Source organism: Neomonachus schauinslandi, chromosome 14 (genome assembly GCF_002201575.2).
Source record: "Neomonachus schauinslandi chromosome 14, ASM220157v2, whole genome shotgun sequence".
Classification (NCBI taxonomy): domain Eukaryota; kingdom Metazoa; phylum Chordata; class Mammalia; order Carnivora; family Phocidae; genus Neomonachus; species Neomonachus schauinslandi.
This window is the reverse complement of record NC_058416.1, coordinates 7,849,327-7,871,486: the sequence shown is the minus strand read 5'-3', so window position 1 is coordinate 7,871,486 and position 22,160 is coordinate 7,849,327. Positions and strand designations below refer to the sequence as shown.

The window sequence follows — 22,160 nt, the reverse complement described above, 5'->3', positions numbered from 1 at the left end:
CAGCCTTCCCTCATGACTATTAGGCTCACTGCTTCTGGAGCCATGTTGCCCCAGTTCCATGGGCCATTTGGAGCCATGCTATTCCATAAACTCTCGACCATTCCAATGAAAACTATAAAAACCTAACATCAGGAGGAATCTTTTAAAATTCAAGAGAAGAAGAAAAGAGGCTACTATAACTGAATGCACTGGATGAAACAACTCTACCCAAGTGCATGAAAATAGTTATTATGGGAGATGATGACTATCTTTTTTTCATCTCCCTAAAGAAAAGATTTTTATCAGACCACAGAGGAGATGGGTTAGATGCAAAAACGTAAGGTATTTTTTCCTTTATGCAAAAAGATGAAGTTGTAATTCCTTCATGGAAAGTTTAAAAACCAGCCAAGCTAGTCTCTCTCCAGGGAAAGGTTCAGATGATGGATGTTGTTCTCTCCTAGTCACTAGGAAATCCTCCTACTGTGTCGACATAATCACAAACTGATCTTACTCTGTGTGTATTTGTTTACTTATGAAGACTCTCTTATACAATTAATTTAATTTTTTGATGTGTTAAGTTTACTATGTGAAACTGATGTTTCCAGGTCTTTCATATAAATTATTTACTCCTCAAAAGAAATCTGTGATGTAGATGCTATTACTATCCTCTTTTTACAAATGAAGAAACAAATCTATGACAGTGGATCTTTTGTCAAATCATCACTCACAAGGCTTGCTATATCATAATATAGATTAACTTTCCCAAAGAGGTCCAAATATATATATTGTTTATATAAGCCTAGAATATTCAATATGATGAAGAAAAGAGAACAAGAAACTTAGAGTCAGATGATCTGTGTTTTACTTGTGCTCAGCAATTTACCAGCTTTTTGCATCTATAAAGTTCAGTCCTCTCCTCTGTAAAATAAAGATGGTGAACACTGTGGTTTGTTCTAGGTTGACCGACCATTCTGGTTTGCTTCATTCTCAGGAGTTTCCCCAGAATGAGGAATTTTCAGTGCTGAAACTGGGAGAGTCCCAGGCAAAGCAAAAGAGCCTATTGTTGTGAACATCAAAGTTGACAATAAAAGGAAAAATAAGTGTCTAACATTTTGCACACTAAACATTAAATTTCTTCCTATAGACACACGCGTCAATGTGTCCACTGTCTTTTGGCTCCCGCCACACCTAACCAGGGCTACGCACGTCCACCAACCACGTTCACTTAACAATGTGACCATTCTGATCTCTAACTGGAAGCAACACAAAATGAGGCAGAGAAAGTGTGGGAAATGCCCCTGGACACACAGGCTCCGGGGTACTGGGTGTGAAGGAAGGACTTGGTTTCGTTCAGGCACACTGTGATCTCCTCTGGCTTCTCCCCAAGTCAGCACATCGGAAGCGGCAGGATTATTTTAAATGGTCAGGAAGACAGAGTTCTGAAGACCATTGTTTCAGCCCTTGGGTCATTTTTCATAACATTTCCATTCTAAGTTACAACCACAAACTGATTCGGGCGACAAGGTAGAAAGAACAAGCGCTTCTTCCTTTGTGATGTTCGGCCATGATTACACATTCAAGTACACTAATCTTTTTATCGCATTTAACCAAGTGGGACAATATATTCTACAGTTCAATTTAGCTATTCATGTAAAAGTGATGCATTTTCATGAAGCTAAATCCATCATGTCCAACATCTGTGACCCTCCGGAGATCCATGCTGTCACTCACTCTCTCCTACCATGTTGCCCGTGTTCCCGGGTGCTCCTGTTGTCACAGCCACCCTCGGAATTTTTCATCAACCAAGGTGAAGCAGTAGAAAAATCCTTAGTGTCACTAACATCCTGGGTTCCTTCCCTCAATTTGCTAATTTGTTCAATTTCCATCCAGGGAAAGACTTGAGGGCAGCCCGTGATGGAGAGAAAGGGAAAACGACAGTTCTGTGTTTCAATTTAATTAGACAAATGCTTATTGACCATCCGTTATTTGGAAAGATTAGTGCTAAATGCTATCAAACACTAAGAAATGAATAAAATGCAATCCCTGACATTTTGAACAGAAGGGAGGACAGCACAAAAATGATGAAGCTACAAAGCAGGCTGCAAGTCTCAACAGATGGTGACATCAGGTCTCTTTGCAGGGAGGGAGAACCAGGACAGACCTCCCAAAGGGGACATGTGTCCCATGCCTTGAATGAGCCACAGGAGTAAAGCCAAACATGGGGTTGGCTTTGTTAGCTACCCAAATGGGAAAGAGAGTCGGGTGTGTTCACAAAATGAGACTTGCAGTTTTAACAAAATTTGTTGACATTGGGGGCAGTAAAGTAGAAAATATAAATGAACATTAGGTTGGCGTCCCACTAATTGGGTGGAAGTCAGAACAATGGGCGCCTATGATACAGAGTTAATGAGTTTTAACCTTATTCTGGTGGCAGTAGAAAGACAAGAAAAGGTGTTAAACAGGAAGGATACTAGCTTTTAGAAGAGCAACCGGGAAAAGTCAGATGTGTTCGAAAGAAAGAGAGGAGACAGCTGGAGCTGGGAGCAGATTGGGAGCATTAACTAACCTCCAGGGAGTGGTAATACCAACTCCAAAGAGGTGAGGCTGGGATATGGAGATGAGATAGAGAAACCTACCTGATATCCTATTAATACGCATGCACTTGCACGTGTGTGTGCGTATGTGCGTGCGTGTGTGTGTGTGTGTGTTTGTGTGTGTTTGGTAATATTGCTGGGGTAGAAGAGGAGATGGCTGTATTCCTTCCCTCTGCTAACAAGAGAACACTTTAGTTGGAACACAAGAATAAAGAGTAATTTTAATTCAATATGATTACAGCTAAGATTATGACAAATACCTAGATAAGTGAGTTGGTGAACATGAGACAGCAAGAAAGGGCAGAGTCAACCCAGAATATTCCAGCAAGTTCCCAAGTGTGCCACAGAGAGTAAAAGGTAGGAAACTTAAGTAGAGGTCAATGACTACCTACTCTCTCTAAGGTAGCCCCTTCCAACACACCTCTCTTCCTCAGTAATTTTTTTAGGAATAGCATCTCTGTTGCTTGTTTCAGAGACTATACAACCATTTAAAAGTATGTTCTTTATTTATTAGAATGTGCACTCCATACGTTTTGTTCACTACGGTTGCAATAGATATTTGATGCATGAATACATGAAGGCATTATTACTGCTCAACTCTGTTCTTCCCCTTCGCAGAATCCCTCCCTCCCTCTCCCTTCTCATCACACACCTGCACGCACAGACGGACGGATGGGTGCATGCACGCACGCAAGCACACACACCACCCCTCGCCCAACATCTTCTTTTCCTTGCAGGAGGAGGAAGAGAAAGGACAAGGGAGATACAGCAGAGGCTCCAGGCAGTTGGCTGCCCAGAATATGAAAGCTCTGCTAACATGGGAGCAGTTCCTACTAATTCTTAAATGAGCTACTCTAGCTTTCTCCTCTGATATTACCACAACTACTTCTCTCTTTTGTATGAAAAATACTCAAAATGCTGTATGTGAGTGCTAAGGCAGCTTGGCCTACTATTGGGTTATTCACAGAGAACCCCTCATATCAGGATGACTTAAGGGAAACAAGAATCAGGATGAGCTGCAATACTCACCTGTTATAAGAAATGACAACGACGATGGTAATTAGGATAACAAACAGCAACAATAAAACTGCCCCTCCAGCCACAAAGAGAATATACTGGTTATCAGTTTTACCTAGGAGGAAAAAAATATATAATAGGAATTAGGAATTCAGCTAAAGCCAGAAAAACAACGGTGAGAAAATGAGGAAAGGGAACATTGATCAAATAGAGTAACAATTCAAAACGATCCAATGAAAAAACAGGATGAGAGTAAGGGAAAAAGAATTTTTACTTTAGAGTCTTCTAAATATTTGTGACTCCTCACAGATTTTTATTAGTTCCTTGATTCAGCTGAGTTTAACCCCTTAAGAAGAACAAGAATGAATTCGTGAAGGGAGGGGCGCCCGGGTGGCTCAGTTGGTTAAGCGTCCAACTCTTGATTTCGGCTCAGGTCCCAATCTCAGGATCGTGAGATTGAGCCCCGCGTCACATGGAGCCTGTGTAAGATTCTCTCTCCTCTCCCTCTGCCCCTCCCCCACCTCTAAAAAAATAAATAGGTGAAGGGGATTAAGAGGTACAAACTTCCAGTTATAAAATAAATAAGTCACAGGATGAGAAGGACAGCATATGGAATATAGTGAACAATATTGTAATAACTTTCTACAGTGACAGATGGTAACTAGACTTACTGTGGTGACCTTTCATAATGTATATATAATTGTTGAATCACCATACTGTATACATGAAACTCATTTAATATTATATGTCAACTATACTTCAGTTAAAAATTTTAAAAAGAACAAGAATAGAAAGAGTGTATGTTTGAGACAGATAACCCTTCACTCTAAGGAGCTCCCAATCACATACATAAAATCTTTTGAAAAAAAAATAATAACTATCAAGAGTATATAAATGAAGGGATGCTGGGTGGCTCAGTCGTTAAGTGTCTGCCTTCGGCTCAGGTCATGATCCCAGAGTCCTGGAATCGAGTCCCACATCGGGCTCCTTGCTCAGTGAGGAGCCTGTTTCTCTCTCTCCCTCTGCTGCTCTGCCTGCTTGTGCTCTCTCTCTCTCTCTCTGTGACAAATAAATAAATAAAAATTTTTTAAAAAATAAAAAAATTTTAAAAAGAGTATGTAAATGAAGATTACTTCTTAAGGCTGATAAATTAAGTACATTCACACAACAGTATAATTTTAAAAGTAGAATTTAAGAAATATTTTTTACTTAATCCGAGTTAATGATAAAAAGTGATCAGAAGAGTCGCTTAAGCGTCTGCCCATGGCTCGGGTCATGGTCCCGGGGTCCTGGGATCGAGCCCCGCATCGGGCTCCCTGCTCCGCGGGAAGCCTTCTTCTCCTTCTCCCTCTCCCACTCCCCTTGCTTGTGTTCCCTCTCTCCCTGTCTCTCTCTCTGTCAAATAAATAAAATTTTTTTTAAAAAAAGTAATCAGAAGAAATATGTTACTCTGACTCAGTGCTTAAATAGAAAGAACAATGGTCCAGGAATCTGCAATTCTCTCCCTGACTCTGTCACTCTTTAGCTGTGTGACCTCCAGCCAATCCCTTACCCTTCTCCGCATGCCTTTCTTCATCTGTCAAGTGACGACAATGACAAGAGTTCTAATTACACCACAGAATTGTGGTGAGACTCTAATGAGGTAATATTCAAATAAGCAATAAACTACTAGAGCAACATCCTCTCTGAAGCGAGATCTCAGTGAGGTCAGGGACCATTTTATCTTTAAAATGTCCTCCTGCCCATGAGGCTCCTCACCCACCACCTCCCACAGAGCTCCTTCCCAGGAGAAGAAACCCCATCAATTTGCTGTTACCAGAGGCTCCTGGGTGCTCAGTCAGTTAAGTGGCGGACTCTTGATTTCGGCTCAGGCCATGATCTCAAGGTCGTGAGATCGAGCCCCACATCGGGCTCCATGCTCAGCAGAGATTCTGCTGGAGGTTCTCTCTCTCCCTCTGTCTCTGCCACTTTCCCTCTCCCCACTCCTGCTCTCTCTTTCTCTCCAAAATAATAAATAATAATAAATAAATAAATCTTTAAATATATGTATTTTTAAATATAAATATATATATTTGTCAGGACTGGGAGTGAATTGGAACCTGGGAGCTGTCCCCATTGCCCCCTCTCTTTGGGGCAGCAAACTCGCCAGTCTCCCCTCCTGCAGGAAGGGGCCAGGCTGTGGCTGATGAACAGCATGACTTCCCTCTAACCTTGAAAGTAAAGCCCAATGTTTGCTCTGTGATTCCCACACAGCCTGCAATCCTACAGCAACCTGAAAATCATGCTTTTCATCAGATTCTCCCTGATTTTTCCCTCAGATTACTTCTTCCTTCCTGACCTACTACTTAGGTGCGATTTTTTTTCATGATAGGAGCTCAAAATCTACATCCATTCATTCTTTTGTACAAAGTGAAACTAAGTCAAATAATAAATATTATTTTCATTTTTCAAACTCGTTGAACCTATAAGGTGAATAAAAGTAGAAAAATGTGTGAACTTTAGAGACTTTGTACATACAGTCTAAGAATGGCTTTTGTGCAAATATGATGGAGAAAGGGAAAGCTAAATTTATTCAGAACAAAAATACATTGAACCACTCCTACAAAAGGAACAATGAAATTTTCTCCCCATCAAATAAGAATCAGCTTTTTAAGCTCTTAGTACATTATAAAAAATAAATGAACAAAATACCTGAAATTATTTTGCATTGTAACATAGGACTATCAAAGGACCACACTTGTTATACTGAAATAATTTGAGTATCACAGATGCTAAGGTTAAATCAAACAGGCAATCCTGGTGAGAAAATGAAAGTTATGATTAAAATATTCATTGACAGTATTCTGGGAAAATTGTTTAACCACTTTGAAAATGCTATTTAGACCTTTGCTACAGTAAAAAAAAAATCTGGGTGGACTAGAGCTCTAAATTTTTTCATGTAAACGTTCGAAGAAAATATAAGTAAGTATTATTTAATCTCTGGAATGAGAAATGGCATAAAAATAAATAGATATATAGGATTCACCAGGTCAACTGAAAAATATCTGTAGTTAAAATGATCACAAGCAACATGTCAAGACAAAAGAACAGAACCTTTAACACATCCTTGCTGTTAAGAAAAAGCTATAGGGGGGCCTGGGTGGTTCAGTCAGTTGAGCCACCGACTCTTGATTTCAGCTCAGGTCATGATCTCAGGGTCACGAGATCCAACCCCACCCCCTTGCCCCCCAGCCAGAGCCTACTTAGGATTCTCTTTCTCCCTCTCCCTCTGCCCCTGACACTCACACACACACACACACACTCTCTCTCTCTCTAAAAAAGAAAAGAAAAAGCTATAGAAGACAAAATGAGATACAAATAACTTACTATGAAAAAGTACATAAAGAACAAGCTTGCGTAAGAGGAAGACTGTGGTCAGACAGAGCATCTCAAGCTCTCTTTGGAATAGTAGAAACTGCCACAACTGCATCCAGAAAGAATTCAGTCTCTGTGTGTCACAGCCTTTCACTAGGTGCTTACACATTTGATTAACTATTTTATTCTAAAGAAATACTCAGGAGGCGCCTGTGGCTCAGTCGTTAAGCGTCTGCCTTTGGCTCAGGTCATGATCCCAGGGTGCTGGGATCGAACCCCGCATCGGGCTCCCCACTCAGAGGGAGCCTGATTCTCCCTCTCCCACTCCCCCTGCTTGTGTTCCCTCTCTCGCTGTGTCTCTCTCTGTCAAAAAATAAATAAAAATATTTTTAAAAAAAGAAAAAAGAATATTCAGAAATGTGAACAAAGGGTTCTGTAAAACACTTAGAACAGCAAAAAGAAAATCCTTATTTCCCCCCAGGAGACTAAGAGCAAGACGGTATGGCTGTGGTTCTCAGACTTACTTTGCATCAGCATCACCTACAGGCTTGTTAAGCCACAGATTTCGGGGCATCCCCGTCCGAACCTCTGATCCAGAAGGTCCTGGTGGGTCTGCATTTGCAGCTCCCATGCAACATCTATGTTGCTGATCTGAGGCCCATTCCTTGAAAACCTTGGCTATAGACACTTGGATGATGTATGTAAGGAATTCCAATGACATGGAAGACTACTGACTATAGATTATAAAGTTAAGTAAAACTTCAAAACCCGTATTGACAATTTTGCCTGCTGTAATATCGCCATCAGGTATAGGACTTATGGGAAAAAAGTCTGCAAGGGGACAAATGCCAAAATTTTCCAAACTTTCTAAAGGATGTATTGTTCTTTTATTAATCAGAGAAAAAGAAATCATAGTATAAAAGTGTAAAGGCCTGCATGCTTAAAACAGAATAATCTGACAAATTTTCGTGGTGATATTTAAAGTACAAGTTGTAGAGAACTTTTTTTGTAGAAGTATATTCAGAATCCTTAAGAATTAAGATAGCATTCCTTATTAAACTCTCAATTAAGTAGAATTAAGTAGAAACCATTGAAATGCACTGGTTATCTGTTTCACACTGTTCAATTATAAATCCAAATTTCAAATGTATCCTTCAGTGTAAATATGTTACCTCCTTTTAACCTCTTCTAGTAATATTTGACCTATTGGAGTCAGATCTGTGTATTCATTCATCTTTTAACACATAGTATCTCAAGCCATACTATGGCATTACAGATGAAATGGCGTGTAAAAATGAATTTGGTTCCTAAAGGAAAAACACCAGCTAGAGCAAAACTGCTTCTCTACTCAAAATACTGCTCACACTCACTTTCCTCCAAGGTTTCACAGGTCCCACGGGGGAAGGGCTCAGTCCCACAACACTGCCCCCCTCCTCCGCCTGCAAATCCAATCACAAATCCAGGCCTCCCTACCCCTGATGGACTAACCAGGTATAAATCCAAGGTTCCCAGGATCTCCTCCTCAAGGTTGATAATTTGCTATAACAGCTCACAGAACTCAGATAAGCACTTTACTTACTTACTGGCTTATTAGAAAAGATACAACTCTGGAACAGCCAAATGGAAGAGACAAATAAGGCAAGTTAATGAGGACAGGGAGTAGAGTTGGAGCTTCCATGCTCTCTAGGGATGGGCCACTCTCCCAACACCTTCATGTGCTCAGCAACCCAGAAGCTCTCTGACCCTGTCATTTAGGGGTTTATGGAGGTGCCATTACATAGGCACAACTACTTAAATCATTGACCACTGGTGATTAAGTCAACCCCAGCCCCTCTTCCCTTTTTCAGGGGGATGGGGCTTAAAGTTCCAAGCCTCCCATCACGTGGCTGATTCCTCTGGCATCCAGCCCCCATCCTGAAGCTCTCCAGGTGCTTCCAGCCACCAGCTGCCTCATTAACTTGCAAAAAGACCCTCAGCGCTCTGGAGATTCCAAGGGTTCTAAAAGCTCTTGTGTCAGAACCTGGGGACTAAGACCAAATATTATAGCAAAAGATGCTCCTAGCGCCCCTATCACTTGGGCAATGACAAGGGTTCAGGAGTTCTGTGAAAGGAACCAGGGGCAGAGATGATATTTTTTAGTATATGTACCCAGTACTTGATTGATGGAGCTTACATTGTTTTGGAAGGCCCTGGATAATTTAAAAACACACACGGAATGAGCATTTTCCCATAAGAAATAAAGGCACATTCTGCATGGAGCACTGGGTGTTATGCACAAACAATGAATCATGGAACACTTCATCTAAAACTAATGATGTAATGTATGGGGATTAAAATAAGAATAAATATATATATATATAATCAGAAAAAAAAAAAAAAAGAAAGAAAGGTAAAACCATGGGAGTCAGGTGGAGTCACTCACACTCCAGAGACGTTGCAATCTAGAGCCTCCCCGCCTGTAGCCAATCCTGCCTTGTACTCCTTTCCCTGCCCCACGGCTGTTCACATGAACAGTCAGTACCTGGCACCAGCCTGGTGTAGCCACACAACTCGCCGGGCCCTGCGTGACTAAAAACGAAAAGGAAAAGCAAAGGGTGTGCATGATTCAGGGAGTCAATCAATAGTTCCTAACACTCGCTTTTGCCTAAATTCTGCCAATAGGTCTTAGGCTGAGTAATGTCAGCCCTCAAGCCCCTCTCTTAAAGAAAGAATTATGGTGTATTCTCAGCAGCCACTTTTTTGCTGATTTTTTTTTCATCCCAGTGCTGTCTTGATTCATAGGAGGACAAAAGTGTCGTGAACCATAAAGCCATTATTTTCCCTCCCATCAAAAAAGATGAATACAGTTAAAACAATTTAAAGCATGTCAGTGAGATATATAAATGAATAATTTACTCCAGTACTGCAACCCTCCAGGCTACGTTCCTGCCAATGACAAGTATTTATGGCTGAGTTATAAACCTTTAGAAAGGCTCGTGATAGAAATGATGCCAGGTCCTTCCCCGAGAACCAGGCTGGCAAGAGCAGGCATTAAAGTCTGTTGTTTATCCTTTATTACAGTTTGAGGTGGGTTAGGGAGTGAGGAAGCAAAGTGACTCAGAACCTAAATGGCTGGACCAAACGACATGCTAGGAAAACCTCATAGATCCTGAGCCTCTAGCCAGCCCCGGATAGGTCATGGTAGATACCAGTTACAAATTATTCTTGCTTTCTTACTTCATTAAAAAGAGAAGCAGAAATATCAGATTTCATTCTATGTAGACAGAAGATACAGTGTGTGAGTTCCCACAGGGTAGATATATGTGAGCTGACACACTATTAACAGGTCGATCCTAATTTGTGATCACTATATAACGTAAATATCCAATTAGACATTGATTTGCTGAAAAAATGGAGATTGAGGAGGGAAACCTTGGGGCTTAGTCCTACCTTCTAATTCTTTTCCCTGGAAGACCTCATATGGGACACTTGATCTTGCAGACACAAACTGCAAAATGATGATAAAATCAGCCCCAAGGGTGGCTATGAGGCTTAGATAAAACATACAGAGGTGCCTTATATTTCAAGCACCATGTAACCTGTAAATTATTAATAGTATACTAATATTTTGTATACATGCATTCAAATTGGGTTAAAAAATAACTCACTTGTATTCTTTTCATGTTGAACTAGTCGTGTGTAGTAGGACCCTTCTCATGCAGCTAAATACAGCCTCCTGCGCAAAGGCAGAGGTAGCCCTGATAAACACGGATAAGGTAATTGTAACTTCGTAGGACCATTGGATATAATGGTAGCCCAAAGTCTGTTGAACTTTCCTGTATGTCTGAAATATACATCAAGTGGATGCTGATATGGTAATATTATTCCAAGTTTTCAAAGGTCAACTTGCTTTGTGCAAATCAATTTTATACTCTTTGTATTTCAGAAACCTTCCCATGTTTTATAGCAAGAAGATCCTAGGGAATAAATTATTTTCAGAGAATTAAAGAACCATGACATCAGCCTCTAATCTTTCTTCTGAGTGAGAAATAACTACTCTTCCTCAAAATGAAAGTATTATCTGATTTTAACTGAGAAACATACAGCACATAAGAAAATCTAAACCATAAACATGAGAAACAGAAGCATAAGAGGATATAAACAGAAATGTAAGAGAATCTAAATCATTGTCCTGGAGCAAACCAATGAGAGAAGCAAGTTTCCAACCCCATGTACAATTTTTGCTATACCGATTTTGCCTCTATTAATGGAAAATATTTCCCAAATGACTTAAACACTTAAAAATGTTATATCAGTTGAGATACACATAGTCTAAGATAGACCATAAAGCTTACCTACTTGGTATAGGAAGGCTGCATTAGCTCCATTTTCTGGTGTCTCTGTGGGCCATGCTGGTCTACAGTGATTGGTGTATGGCCAGGGTATCTAAGTCAGAATAGGAGGCATAAGGATGGCGAGTATCTTTGATTTGGTCCACTTGTTGAGAAAACGTTCATGGCTGACTCTGTCATATTAGATGTCTCATCTTTTCACCCAAGTATTTCTTGGTCTTATGCTGTATTTCTTGTATTTTCATGAACCTCAACTTTCATGAACACATATTATTTAAAGGAGACTGAGTTGTATGCATCATAAGTCAGAATGTCAAGAACTGCACAAATCTTGCTCACCTTTTTAGTGAATTAAGTGTGCCAAAAAGTTAAAGGAATGGGCCAGAGACTGCTATCCTTAGAAAGGCCTGCATGCAAGGTTGGCCATTGGCTAATGTGTGGGAACCTGGATTTTTGGAGCATTTCCACCGTTCCCTAACTGTTAGGGTGGTTTACTGTGTCCAAATTGTTTATACAAACTGTGTGGCTTATGCTAAACATCTGCTTTCTTTCTGTGAAATCTGTCAGTCCTTCTGACTTTGCCCCATGTGCCTTTTACCTTTGCTGATCTGCTTTGCATTCTTCTGCTGTAGTAAATCAAAGCCACCCCTTGGGAATGCAATCATCAAGAAAGAGACCTCCTAATTCTGTGGGAGGGTAGGAGCCTAAGCTCCAAGGTACAAAAGAACCTCCTGGCTTACTGGTGTAAGCAGCTCATTTTTCCTTTAGATAGAGCCAACTAGCTAACACAGATGGTCATCCCAATTACCAGGTGAATTTAGGTTCAATTCTGTGTGACAAATGGTGCTGTCAAGTCCTCTTATCTGAGGACTAATTACTGTTTACCTTGAGAACATGTGTGTAAATGGGTCCTATCTGCTGGGCCCCATAAAAGGTGAGATTTCTGTCTTTGCACTCTCTTGGCAGATTGCCTGCAATACATATCAGAATTCTGGTTTAATGTTTATTTAATAATAAAATTGTTTTCTGTCTCTTTTGTAGAGCAGTTTTCTGGGGAAGGAGGAGATTTTGCTTCTAATTATAATTCCCCAACACATTGTTGTTATTACTGTTGTTTAACCAAGTGTAACTCTACAAACTATGGTATCACTATTATGTTTATCCACGAGGATAGAACGGGAAATTTTTCAAATGCTCTACTGAAATCAAGATAAACATTTCTGCCATGCAATAAAGCACAGTAGGCATACCATACTATTTAAATACTTTATGTATTTGGCTGTTCAATATCAAGGTCCATAAATATGAGAGAACATAACTATTCAAGTATTTTAATATTGAAAATAAACCTTCCCTTTTTTTTAGGAGGTTTTGGAGGTTAAACGCTCTCTGTCCTTGAGGGTGAGGCACTAGAATTCTGCTGGTATATAAGCACTATATACTGCTTATAACTCCAGTTCTGGGTTCATTGGTCTTTTCAAGAACAAGAGGAAAGGCAGTTATATCTACAAGAACTAGAGTGAGAGCAGGATTTGAGAGGAAGGAGAAGGAAGGAGGAACATAAGCTGGAAGAAGGTTGTGCTTGAAAACTCAGAGCAGATTCCCAGTTAGTTGCTCAAGGGAGTAGGCTTCCCCACAAGGGGAGAGTCTAGTGGGCAGATCTGGCACAGACCTTTGCAAGGCCAAGAAGCCATGGGAGAGCTGAGTGATCACCAGTTCTCTCCAGCAAGAGCATGGACTCTCCTTTGTCCAGAGGTTACTCCTAAAGTTCCCCTCATCTGTTCCTGGTGTGGACTTGACTTCATCAGCCAACAGCACTTCCCTCCAGACTCAAATACCTGTTATCTAACTTTGTTTGTCCCTTATATGGTGTAAAGAAACCCTCCCTGACACAATTTCATAATACCCACAAGCCCCAGAAAAGGGGACAAGTCGGGGAGAACCCCATACAGCACCTGTGATGACCTGAGCAAGCCTCACCAAGCATGCAGAGCTGGACGAAAATTGTGGGAGATCAAACCCCCATTACTTTGCCTACACTTGCTCTATATGTTGGGTCAGTTTGAAGTCTAGGGTACCTAAAGGGGGGTGGAAGGGGGGACAAGTCTATGAAACTCTCCATAGCCAACTTTTACTGTGATGCATCTGTTGACGATAGTACCGACTTTTTTCTTTCACTTGACGCAATATCCTGCCACAGTTAAGAACAAGAACTTTGAAGCCTTCCTGCCCTGCTATGGATCCTAGCCCCTCTCCTTCCTAGCCATGAAGCTTTGAAAAAGATTGCTCATTTCTCCTCCTACCAAATGTTCACAGGTACCTTCATTTATAAATGTACACACGCACACAAATTAAAAAGTGAGAATTTATCCAGTGCTCTGTATAAGGCATGGAAAACTGAAAGCACATTCACATCATCATTATTACTGATAATAATCAATAATTCTACTTTGCAAGCCTATATTTTTCTGTCTTTGTGAATTTGTCTCCTATGTGGTCTGCATTTGGGGTCATCTGCACACATACTGTGTCCTTGAGCTTCTTCAGTAGGAAGCCACAGAAAACATCCCACCTTTTGTTAGTATGGTCTCCTCATCTCAGTATCTACTCTGTATTTGCCATGTCCATCATAGTGATAATAAGGATTTTTCAGTTCACTCCCTATTCACCTCAGCTAAAGCCATTTCTCAGTCCCCATCAATCCAATGGAGAGTATTAACATTTCCACCTTGTATCTGTGGAAGAATCTCTTCTTGTGGGTTAATCAAATAAAATGCTACTCTTACATTTAAAAAATTATGAATATCACAGTTACTTGTGAGTTCTACTGAAAGTGAATTAATTCCAGAAATAAATTTTAGAGTGGTCAACGAGTATTGGAATATATTTATTTTTAGAAAGATATCCAAAAATATCTCTGTTGAATACATGCCTTTTGAAAATCCCCGAATTGGAAAAAGAGAAATACCATAAGATTTCACTTATATGTGGAATCTAAAAAACAGAACAAACAAACAACCGACAGAAACAGACTCCTAAATTCAAAGAACAAACTGGTGGTTGCGGGAGGGGAAGGTAGGGATGGGGTAGACGGGGGGATGAGTGAAATAGGTGAAGGGGATTAAGAGGTACAAACTTCCAATTATAAAATCAGTTAGTCATGCAGTAAAAAGTACAGCATAGGGATGATAGTCAATAATATTATAATAACTTTGTGTGGTGACTGAGGGTACCACATTTACTGTGGTAAGCATTTCATAATGTATATAATTGTTGGATCTCTACATTGTACACCTGAAACTAATATAATATTGTATGTCAACCATACTTCAATTAAAAAAAATCTCTGAATCATTTCAGTGTAAAGAACATTAAGTTTCTTTGAGGTTCAAAGATGTGTCTCTACAATGACAGATTTATGTTTATTCTTCATTCGCTGTCCTTTTAAATAACATAGTCCTCCACAAACCTACTCGGTCACCTAGTAGTTGTCAATATTTGTCAAAGAGTTAGGTCAGTGCATGTTTGAAATATTTCAGTTGAAGTCAGTAGTAGCTGTCTGACTACTTGAATCATAATAATTAAAACTAAAATTGCTATTAAGAATGAAAGGCCATTAATCTTACATGAAGAACTATTTTTTTTTAATTTTAAGTAATTTTCTACTTGCCTTTGGGGAAAACTTCACACAATCATCTATGTTCAGTCTCTAATAAGGCTCTCAGAGACAACCACAAGCTGTTCACAATTCCCAGATGCTTTAAATTTAAAAAATCCCATGCATGACAAAGAGTATAAAAGGCTGTTTTGCAGTTGGAATCATTAGGCACGTCTCTCAACATGGATTTTAAGGGGGAAGAAGATCAGTACATTTGTCTGAACTTGAATTCCTAGCTGTACTCTTAAGTTTCTAGGGTGAGGAAAACTTCATGAAAATTGTTGGAAATTCAGGTGAGGATAAAGATGCTCTTAAAGAAAAGCAGTCCCTAGGAATTAGTGCTTTCTAATTTACATTGTTTATAGTGGTATAAAGCAAGGATAATTTGTGCTCCCTTTACATGGATGAGGTAGCAATACACACCCAACAATGCTCCTCGGGAACAGTGTCATCAAAACAACGTGAGGTCTTGAAGAATTTCCTTCCCTCTGATGTTAACTTGTCATAATTATATTATTCCATTCCCTACCTTGTTTATCTACAAAATATGGTATGTATACAAAAAGGACTGCAGGCAAACATTCCAGGATTTTGTGCATTAGGAAAGATGAATAAATCAATACGTGGGGCTTACAAAACAAACTAACTAGTTAGCTCCCTTTTTTTTTTTTTTTAACACAATGTCTCCTAAAAGAACTGATTTGAGCAGAGGCAACTATAAAGACACAGAGACATAATAGGCCATGATTGAGTAATCAACTTACTTGTGATGTTGGAAACAGTATGTTTCATTTGGATATCCAGTTATCACCCAGAATTTTAAAAACAACTAAACTGAGCTGAAAATTGCAGTTGATCCATTTTGGTAGAGACTATTTTATCTTGTGAGCAGTGACACTAGTGCTTTTGGATTCTGGTGCTGTGGTTCTAATTATATAAAGAACTGTCAAGAACATTATTTTCTATGTAGGTGAAGATATTAAAAAGCTGAAGTTCTTCACACTATGTCATGGAAATAAATGTATTTGACATTCCGGTGCATACCAGCTCGGACAACGCCCATGCCTACAATATTCAGACCTATCATAAATTCATAAGGATGGGACAGAAGGTTCCGGATGAGTGGATCCTTAAAAAAAGAATTCTCTTGTCTACATCTGACACTGTTCAGGAACCCAAATCATCTGGGAGCAAACTGGATGCATTTTATTGGAAACAAATGAACAAATGAAGCTCATTCTCTTCCTCCATGTTCTTCTAGTCCAACTCAGGAGCACTGAGTCCCAAAGTCAATCTCCATCAAGCCATGTATAGGCAAGCACCCTATTCGTCTATGCTCCTACCTGTTTGTCAACACTATACTCACAGAAGAAACATATGGGAAGATTCCCTTGGCTGTGGCCCCATCATTTCCTAGTGAATACTTCTGTAATTTTCATTTATAAACCCCATCCACCAGATCCAGTGACTTGCAATTATCCACCATTTATATAAAACACACAAAACAAAATAAAGTTAAGAAAGGAAATAGGCTTTTTTGAAAGATATAAATGTAAACAATATTCATGAAAGTTTTCTCCCCAAACATTGCAACTGATCTCCTCAGAGTTTAGGTTTCTTTGATCAGCTATCACTAAACCTCAAATGTTAAATGTTGATGAAGGAAACCTAGAAATAGTCTAGCTAGAAAACTTGAAAATAAAATGGACACATTTTAGAATATAAGTAAAATATGTAGAAATATACTAGGATAGATAAAAATATTAACATACAAAGAATCAGTTGAGAACACTTAATGAGAATATTCTGGAAAGATATTTTGACACCTCTAAGCAAAGATGCCATAATCCCTAATCTCAAGTAATTTCTAACGTAAGTCTCTAGACGACTGCAAACAAATGCATTTATTAAGTGACTCAATGGTATACATTTCCAAGTTACAAAAGTTTGAGAAATTCAAAATGTTTAATAGTTCAATGGCAGGGAAGTAGTTTGGGCTAATGTGGAAAAATCATGAAGTTGGAGGAGATCTGACTGAAACTCTAAAGGAAAGGAGGTAAATGTGATGAAAACTAGTAGGTTGGTTGGGAAAAAGAGAAAGTAGGAAAGTGTGAGTGACTACCAAGGCCTTGGCAAGCGCAAGCTGACATTCTAACCAGACTAACCTCTCTCTGCCCCCGTCCAGACCACGTTTGTGCCAGCCAAGGTGGGTAAGGAGCCTGTGCTCCCCACCCACCAAGCCTGCACACCAGCTTTGCGGTCTGCAGCAACCTGGAGGAGGGGGCACCCTTTTTCTAATTTGCCGGCCCAGGGAAGGCACCATTAAATTTGTCTGTCTGGAGTGGGCTCCGTTTTGTGCCCAACGATCTAGTATGTGAGTTCGAGCATTCATGCACTGACTGTTACAACTGACTTACAATTAGATTCCTCTGTCTCATTTTCTCTCTTTGATTCTGCACTCAATGATTTCATTTTCATGTCCTTGAATACCATTTTGCCATTTTGGTGGCTTTCATTGCTCTTATATGAGATCCAGAACTGCACCCAGTCATCACCTAATTAAACCTCCCCCCTTTTATATTAACCCAGAATTCAAAATCTCTGTACCAACCTAGTCATTTGCTTGCAGTCACCCACACACAAGTTCTTCATCCCTCCTCCACTCTCCCCATGCATGTTTTGTGTTACTTCTCGTACTTTTTCTCTTTTCTACGCTCTGATCATCAATTGGAACTTGGTGGTTCAGCTGAGTGGCCTCATCGGGGGCGGAAGATCGGACAAGGACATGAGTAACAATACTGCTTGGCAGCAGCAAACAGAAGTTTGCTCAAAACTAGTCTCCTCCAGAAACTTTCGGAGAGAGCTGATTTCATTTCTTTGATCCACATTCTTTTTATAATCAGTAAGCTCAGTTGTAACAATAGTAGTCTCAACATCATTTAGTTCATATTAAAAGGCTTCCCAAATTCTTTTGGTGGAAATGAAGATGCTTTTCTCATGACTAAGGACAATCTAGATGACATGTAGGGCCCCAAATAATCTTGGTCACTGTCAGTATCTTCACATTTCCCCCTGTTCCTTGCCCCTGTGGTCTAGGCAAGTTTCAAATTCAAAAAAGTCAATCTGGAGCTATTTCAAACTACTTCCCAGGTCCTGAGTGCAAAGGACAGGAGGCAAACATTTTTCACTCAGCAAAGATAGTCAATAGGAAATTCAGGCTCAACCCACGCTTCTGCTACTCAATCCCTCTGTTCAAAATATGTCAAGAACTGGATATAGGGGACATTGGTTGACATTGTGTTATCTTCTGGGTGACCTCTGAGTACCTAGTACTTGTCTGAAGATGAACACAAGCACAGGAAAGAGCCCTGTGTGTGTAGAATATGACAGTCATGAAAATCTCTCTTTTGGATCCTATAAAAGAAGCTGATGGGAGGCAACAAAAGGATGCATAGCAGTTTATAAAATTTGTGTCACAATCACCTCTCTCGACAGTTGAAATAAATTAAATCTGCTCCACATCTTTTACCTGTCTCTCTGCTTTAATCCCTACATTGATTTTTGACCAAACAGCCTCAAGACTTGAAATAATCAAATCACATCAGATCAAATGCAAGTGATCTATTTCTGCTTTTCCATCTGACTTCTTTATTTTCAATCTCACATTTATTTACTTATATTTATTTTAAAAAGGAATTAAACCAAAACATAAAGTCAACAGCTGGGCATTTTCCATCAATTATAACTTTTTACTAATAAGCCCTGTTGATCTTCTTATAACCTGCCAATTGAATATCAAAAAGCCATTTTGCAAGTGTTTAAAACACATGGACACTAACAATACTCACCATTACATTCAGTCACCCTCATATCGTTTACAGCTTATATTATAGTTTTGTGCAAGAAATTTAGTCATGTCTGGACAAATGAAAGACATTTTTATTAATTAGTAAAAGTTAAATAACTATACCTCCTAAAAAATTTGTTACCTCTACTTTTTCCTATAATTTAAGATGTTTATAATTATTTTTTCAACATATAATGTAAAAGATTTTATTTTCTATTTGTTTGAAAAAGGTTCTTTATGATATTTTTCTGAATAGAAATTTTCCTTGCCTTGGTCTCTGAGAGAAAACTAATGACTTTTTTTTCCCTTGGCCAGGTTTAAAAAACATTTCTCTAATGCAAGGTTTTTGTTTTTGTTTTTAAGGTACAAAATATTTTGTATATACATCTGAAGGAATGGAGTCAACACTTAAAATGAAGAAACTCTGTTAATTTTTCTCCCCCACATATTCCATTACCCCTCTCTTTTATGTCAAGTTCTCAGAACAATTTCGGTCTCACCCACAACCCACGCTGCCATAAGAGAAGCATAGAAGGCTTGATGGGGTCCAAGGTGATTATGTATGAGAAAGTGCTGTCCTTTGCCAATGTCCTCCTTAGCACACACAGCTGCTACAGGTATGAACCCTGTTGTTCTTCCTTTCCAGTGCAGGAATAGACATCGGTCTGCAGTATAATCAGTCTGTAAAGGGACAGCCAAATCCCAAGAAACTTTGGCTCTAGAAGTCTACACACAGGCCAAGGCCCATTGCTGGCTGGAAGCACATGAAAGAATGGGAGAGAGAGACAGAGAGAATGGTGAAAGGAAAGAAGGAAGGAAGGGAGGGAGGAAGGACGGAAGGAAGGAAAAAGTTAATACAATTTCTGTCACCAGCAAAAATGGCTTCTTCTGACATGTTCCTCTGCTGTGAGAAAATGTGCCAGAGGCCGACCCTGGAGAGCCTGAGACCACCTCCCTCTCACTCCAACCCCGCCACACACTTCTCTCGAGGCCTCTCTGCACTTGCACTTCGGGAAGTGAAAAGTTACTTTTTCTTACTCTCACATGGGTTCTGCGGGGCCTGCAGTTTACACGATTAGGGCTTCATTATGACACAGGAAACAAATTACTAATACAAAATTAGTGCTGGTCCTTGGGGGAAGCCTGCTAAGGTTGAAAGGCCCAGAAGGCTAGTCTGTTTCTGCTCCGAGGGCCGAAAACAATGGAAGGAATCAAAGCCCTGAGCTCGCAAAGGAGTAACGTTATCAAACATTTATTAAATTCCATTCAACTCAACACTGACTCAGCAAATACCAATCCAGCACCATTTTATTATTGCTGAGGATATACGAGGATTATAAAACTTAGTCACCACCATCACGACGCTGCACTGTGGTTGAAAACAAATAGAAGTTATCCAGCTGAAACTCGCAGGCTGTTAATACCACGTATTTTTTTAGGCTTACCACTTACTTTTTTAATTTCAGGAATGTGGCAGATCAAGAAACTGGAAAGATTTATAATTGCTAAATCTGTGATTGATGGATTAGCAAGATAAAGAAAAACCAAATCCTAGCATTCAATGACCGACAACTTACCCAAGCTCCAATGTTAAAAAATATTTTGAACAATAGAGTCATGAAAAAAAGACAACAGAAACCAATCCACCGTGGTTGGCCTTTTCCATTTTTAACCCTGGAAGACATCCATGACGTACTCACCATCAGTTACAGTCAACCTCATCGCGAACATTTCAGGGGTTTCGTTGTCCCCTGCGTGAGCCTTGAAACAGCAGCGGTAAAGTCCTGAGTCAGAGGCCATGACGTGGGGCATGATGATGAAGGTGCTTCTCATGCCCTGATTACAGTCACTGAGTGTCTGTCTTTGGTACTTTGAAGTATAACTTTTCCCTTGGGACAAGTTGCAGCTAGTCAAGAGGTCGATCTGATGGGGCTGGATCTTTTCCCACATAACCTGGTGTATTGGCCACTTCTGTGGTAGCTGACAGGTGAGCGTGACATTTTTACCAGGTTCTGAGACGATGTGGCTATTTGATGGCACAGCGATCTCAAAATTATCTGAAAACAAGAAGCAAATGATTACACATAGGTCCTCAAATTTGGGGGCGCAAAGGTAGGAGCTACCCAGAAAGTTCTATCAAAAGTTTTGGTGATGTTATTTAACACAATTTCATCAACTGTAATTGATATCTTCATGCAACATTTTTGTAAGGAAAAGACCTTTGAAAGAGGCGAGTAAATAAATAGAAGAGAGGATATAGTTGTTCGCACCTATTCTCTTAAGTTTTACATGGTTAACCATATAACAAGAAGTGTAATCAAAACCCCTGGTGCTTTTCTTGGTAATGATCTTATCAAGAGGCTGAATTTCACAAGACTATTCTGTAGTAATGCCGGGCTGGTGACTCAAAGATTGTATCCAGATCGTAATCACTGATTTTAATGGTCATTGAAGAGATAACAGATCATTTTCATTTGAATAAATACCTATATAAACTTATCTTTCAGATATACAGGTTGTTTTAGGCGTACATAGAGTAGGAGTCCACATGTGATTTAAATCCCTATGTACCAAGAAAGTCCTTCAATATTTTCCCACTTTCCTACCACCAAAGTTAAGATACCCAGCACAGAGCACTCAGTAAATAAGCACCAGATAGTTCTGGGCCCCTTTCTTGACTTCCAATTGACAAAGAAAAGAAAAGAAAAGAAAAGAAGAGTAGAGGGGACAGGAGAGGAGAGTAGACACCACACTTGAGAGAAGAAGAAATTGAGTCTAAAACACAGTAAGGTATTTGCTATCTATATTAAACTAGAATACTGTGTCTATAATAGTTTCATCACCACCAAAAACTAGCTTCTTTTCTTCAACAAGTGGTTCCACTGGTCAAAATGTTGTTGAAAAGAGAAAACCACAGCACTCCAGTTTTTCAATTTGTAATCATATAACTATTTATCAAATTAACACTTAATCCACATAACAGGCACACAGGAAGCATTTTATCTCTAAATAAAAAGACAACGGAAGAACAGGGGAATAAAAAAGAAGGAAAGGGAGAAAATTCATAAGACATGGAAAAAATAAGAAAATAAAAGTCTAAAGAAAACAAAGGAGAAACTAAAATAAAATTAAGACAGTGAAAAGAAGATACGAGAAAAGAGAAAAAAAATGAGAGACAATATAAATAAAAGGCTAAATCAGATACACATACACTGTACTGGGAAAATATAAGGAAATAAAAGAAAGGAAAAAAAGACAAAGAAACAAATGTTTGTGTGAGCCATGCTTGACCCTCAGAAATTGGCGGTAGGCTAGCCCTGTCCGTCCTGAAGTTTGTCTTCAGTGCTGCACACCTGCTGTTTTGTTGTCTTCCTCTGTGG

The 22,160-nt window shown here is 39.5% G+C and overlaps 1 protein-coding gene across 1 annotated transcript in view; it reads right to left on the bottom strand.

The window, feature by feature from the left end:
- The window catches only part of CD226 (CD226 molecule), a 60,760-nt gene that overhangs the window by 2,439 nt on the left and 36,161 nt on the right, over positions 1 to 22,160 (bottom strand). The window contains exons 3-4 of the mRNA XM_021686410.2: positions 20,481 to 20,837; positions 3,603 to 3,705 (exon numbers count right to left, since the gene is read on the bottom strand). Coding sequence (XP_021542085.2) covers positions 3,603 to 3,705; positions 20,481 to 20,837 — 460 coding nt within the window. The remainder of the gene's footprint in view (positions 1 to 3,602; positions 3,706 to 20,480; positions 20,838 to 22,160) is intronic.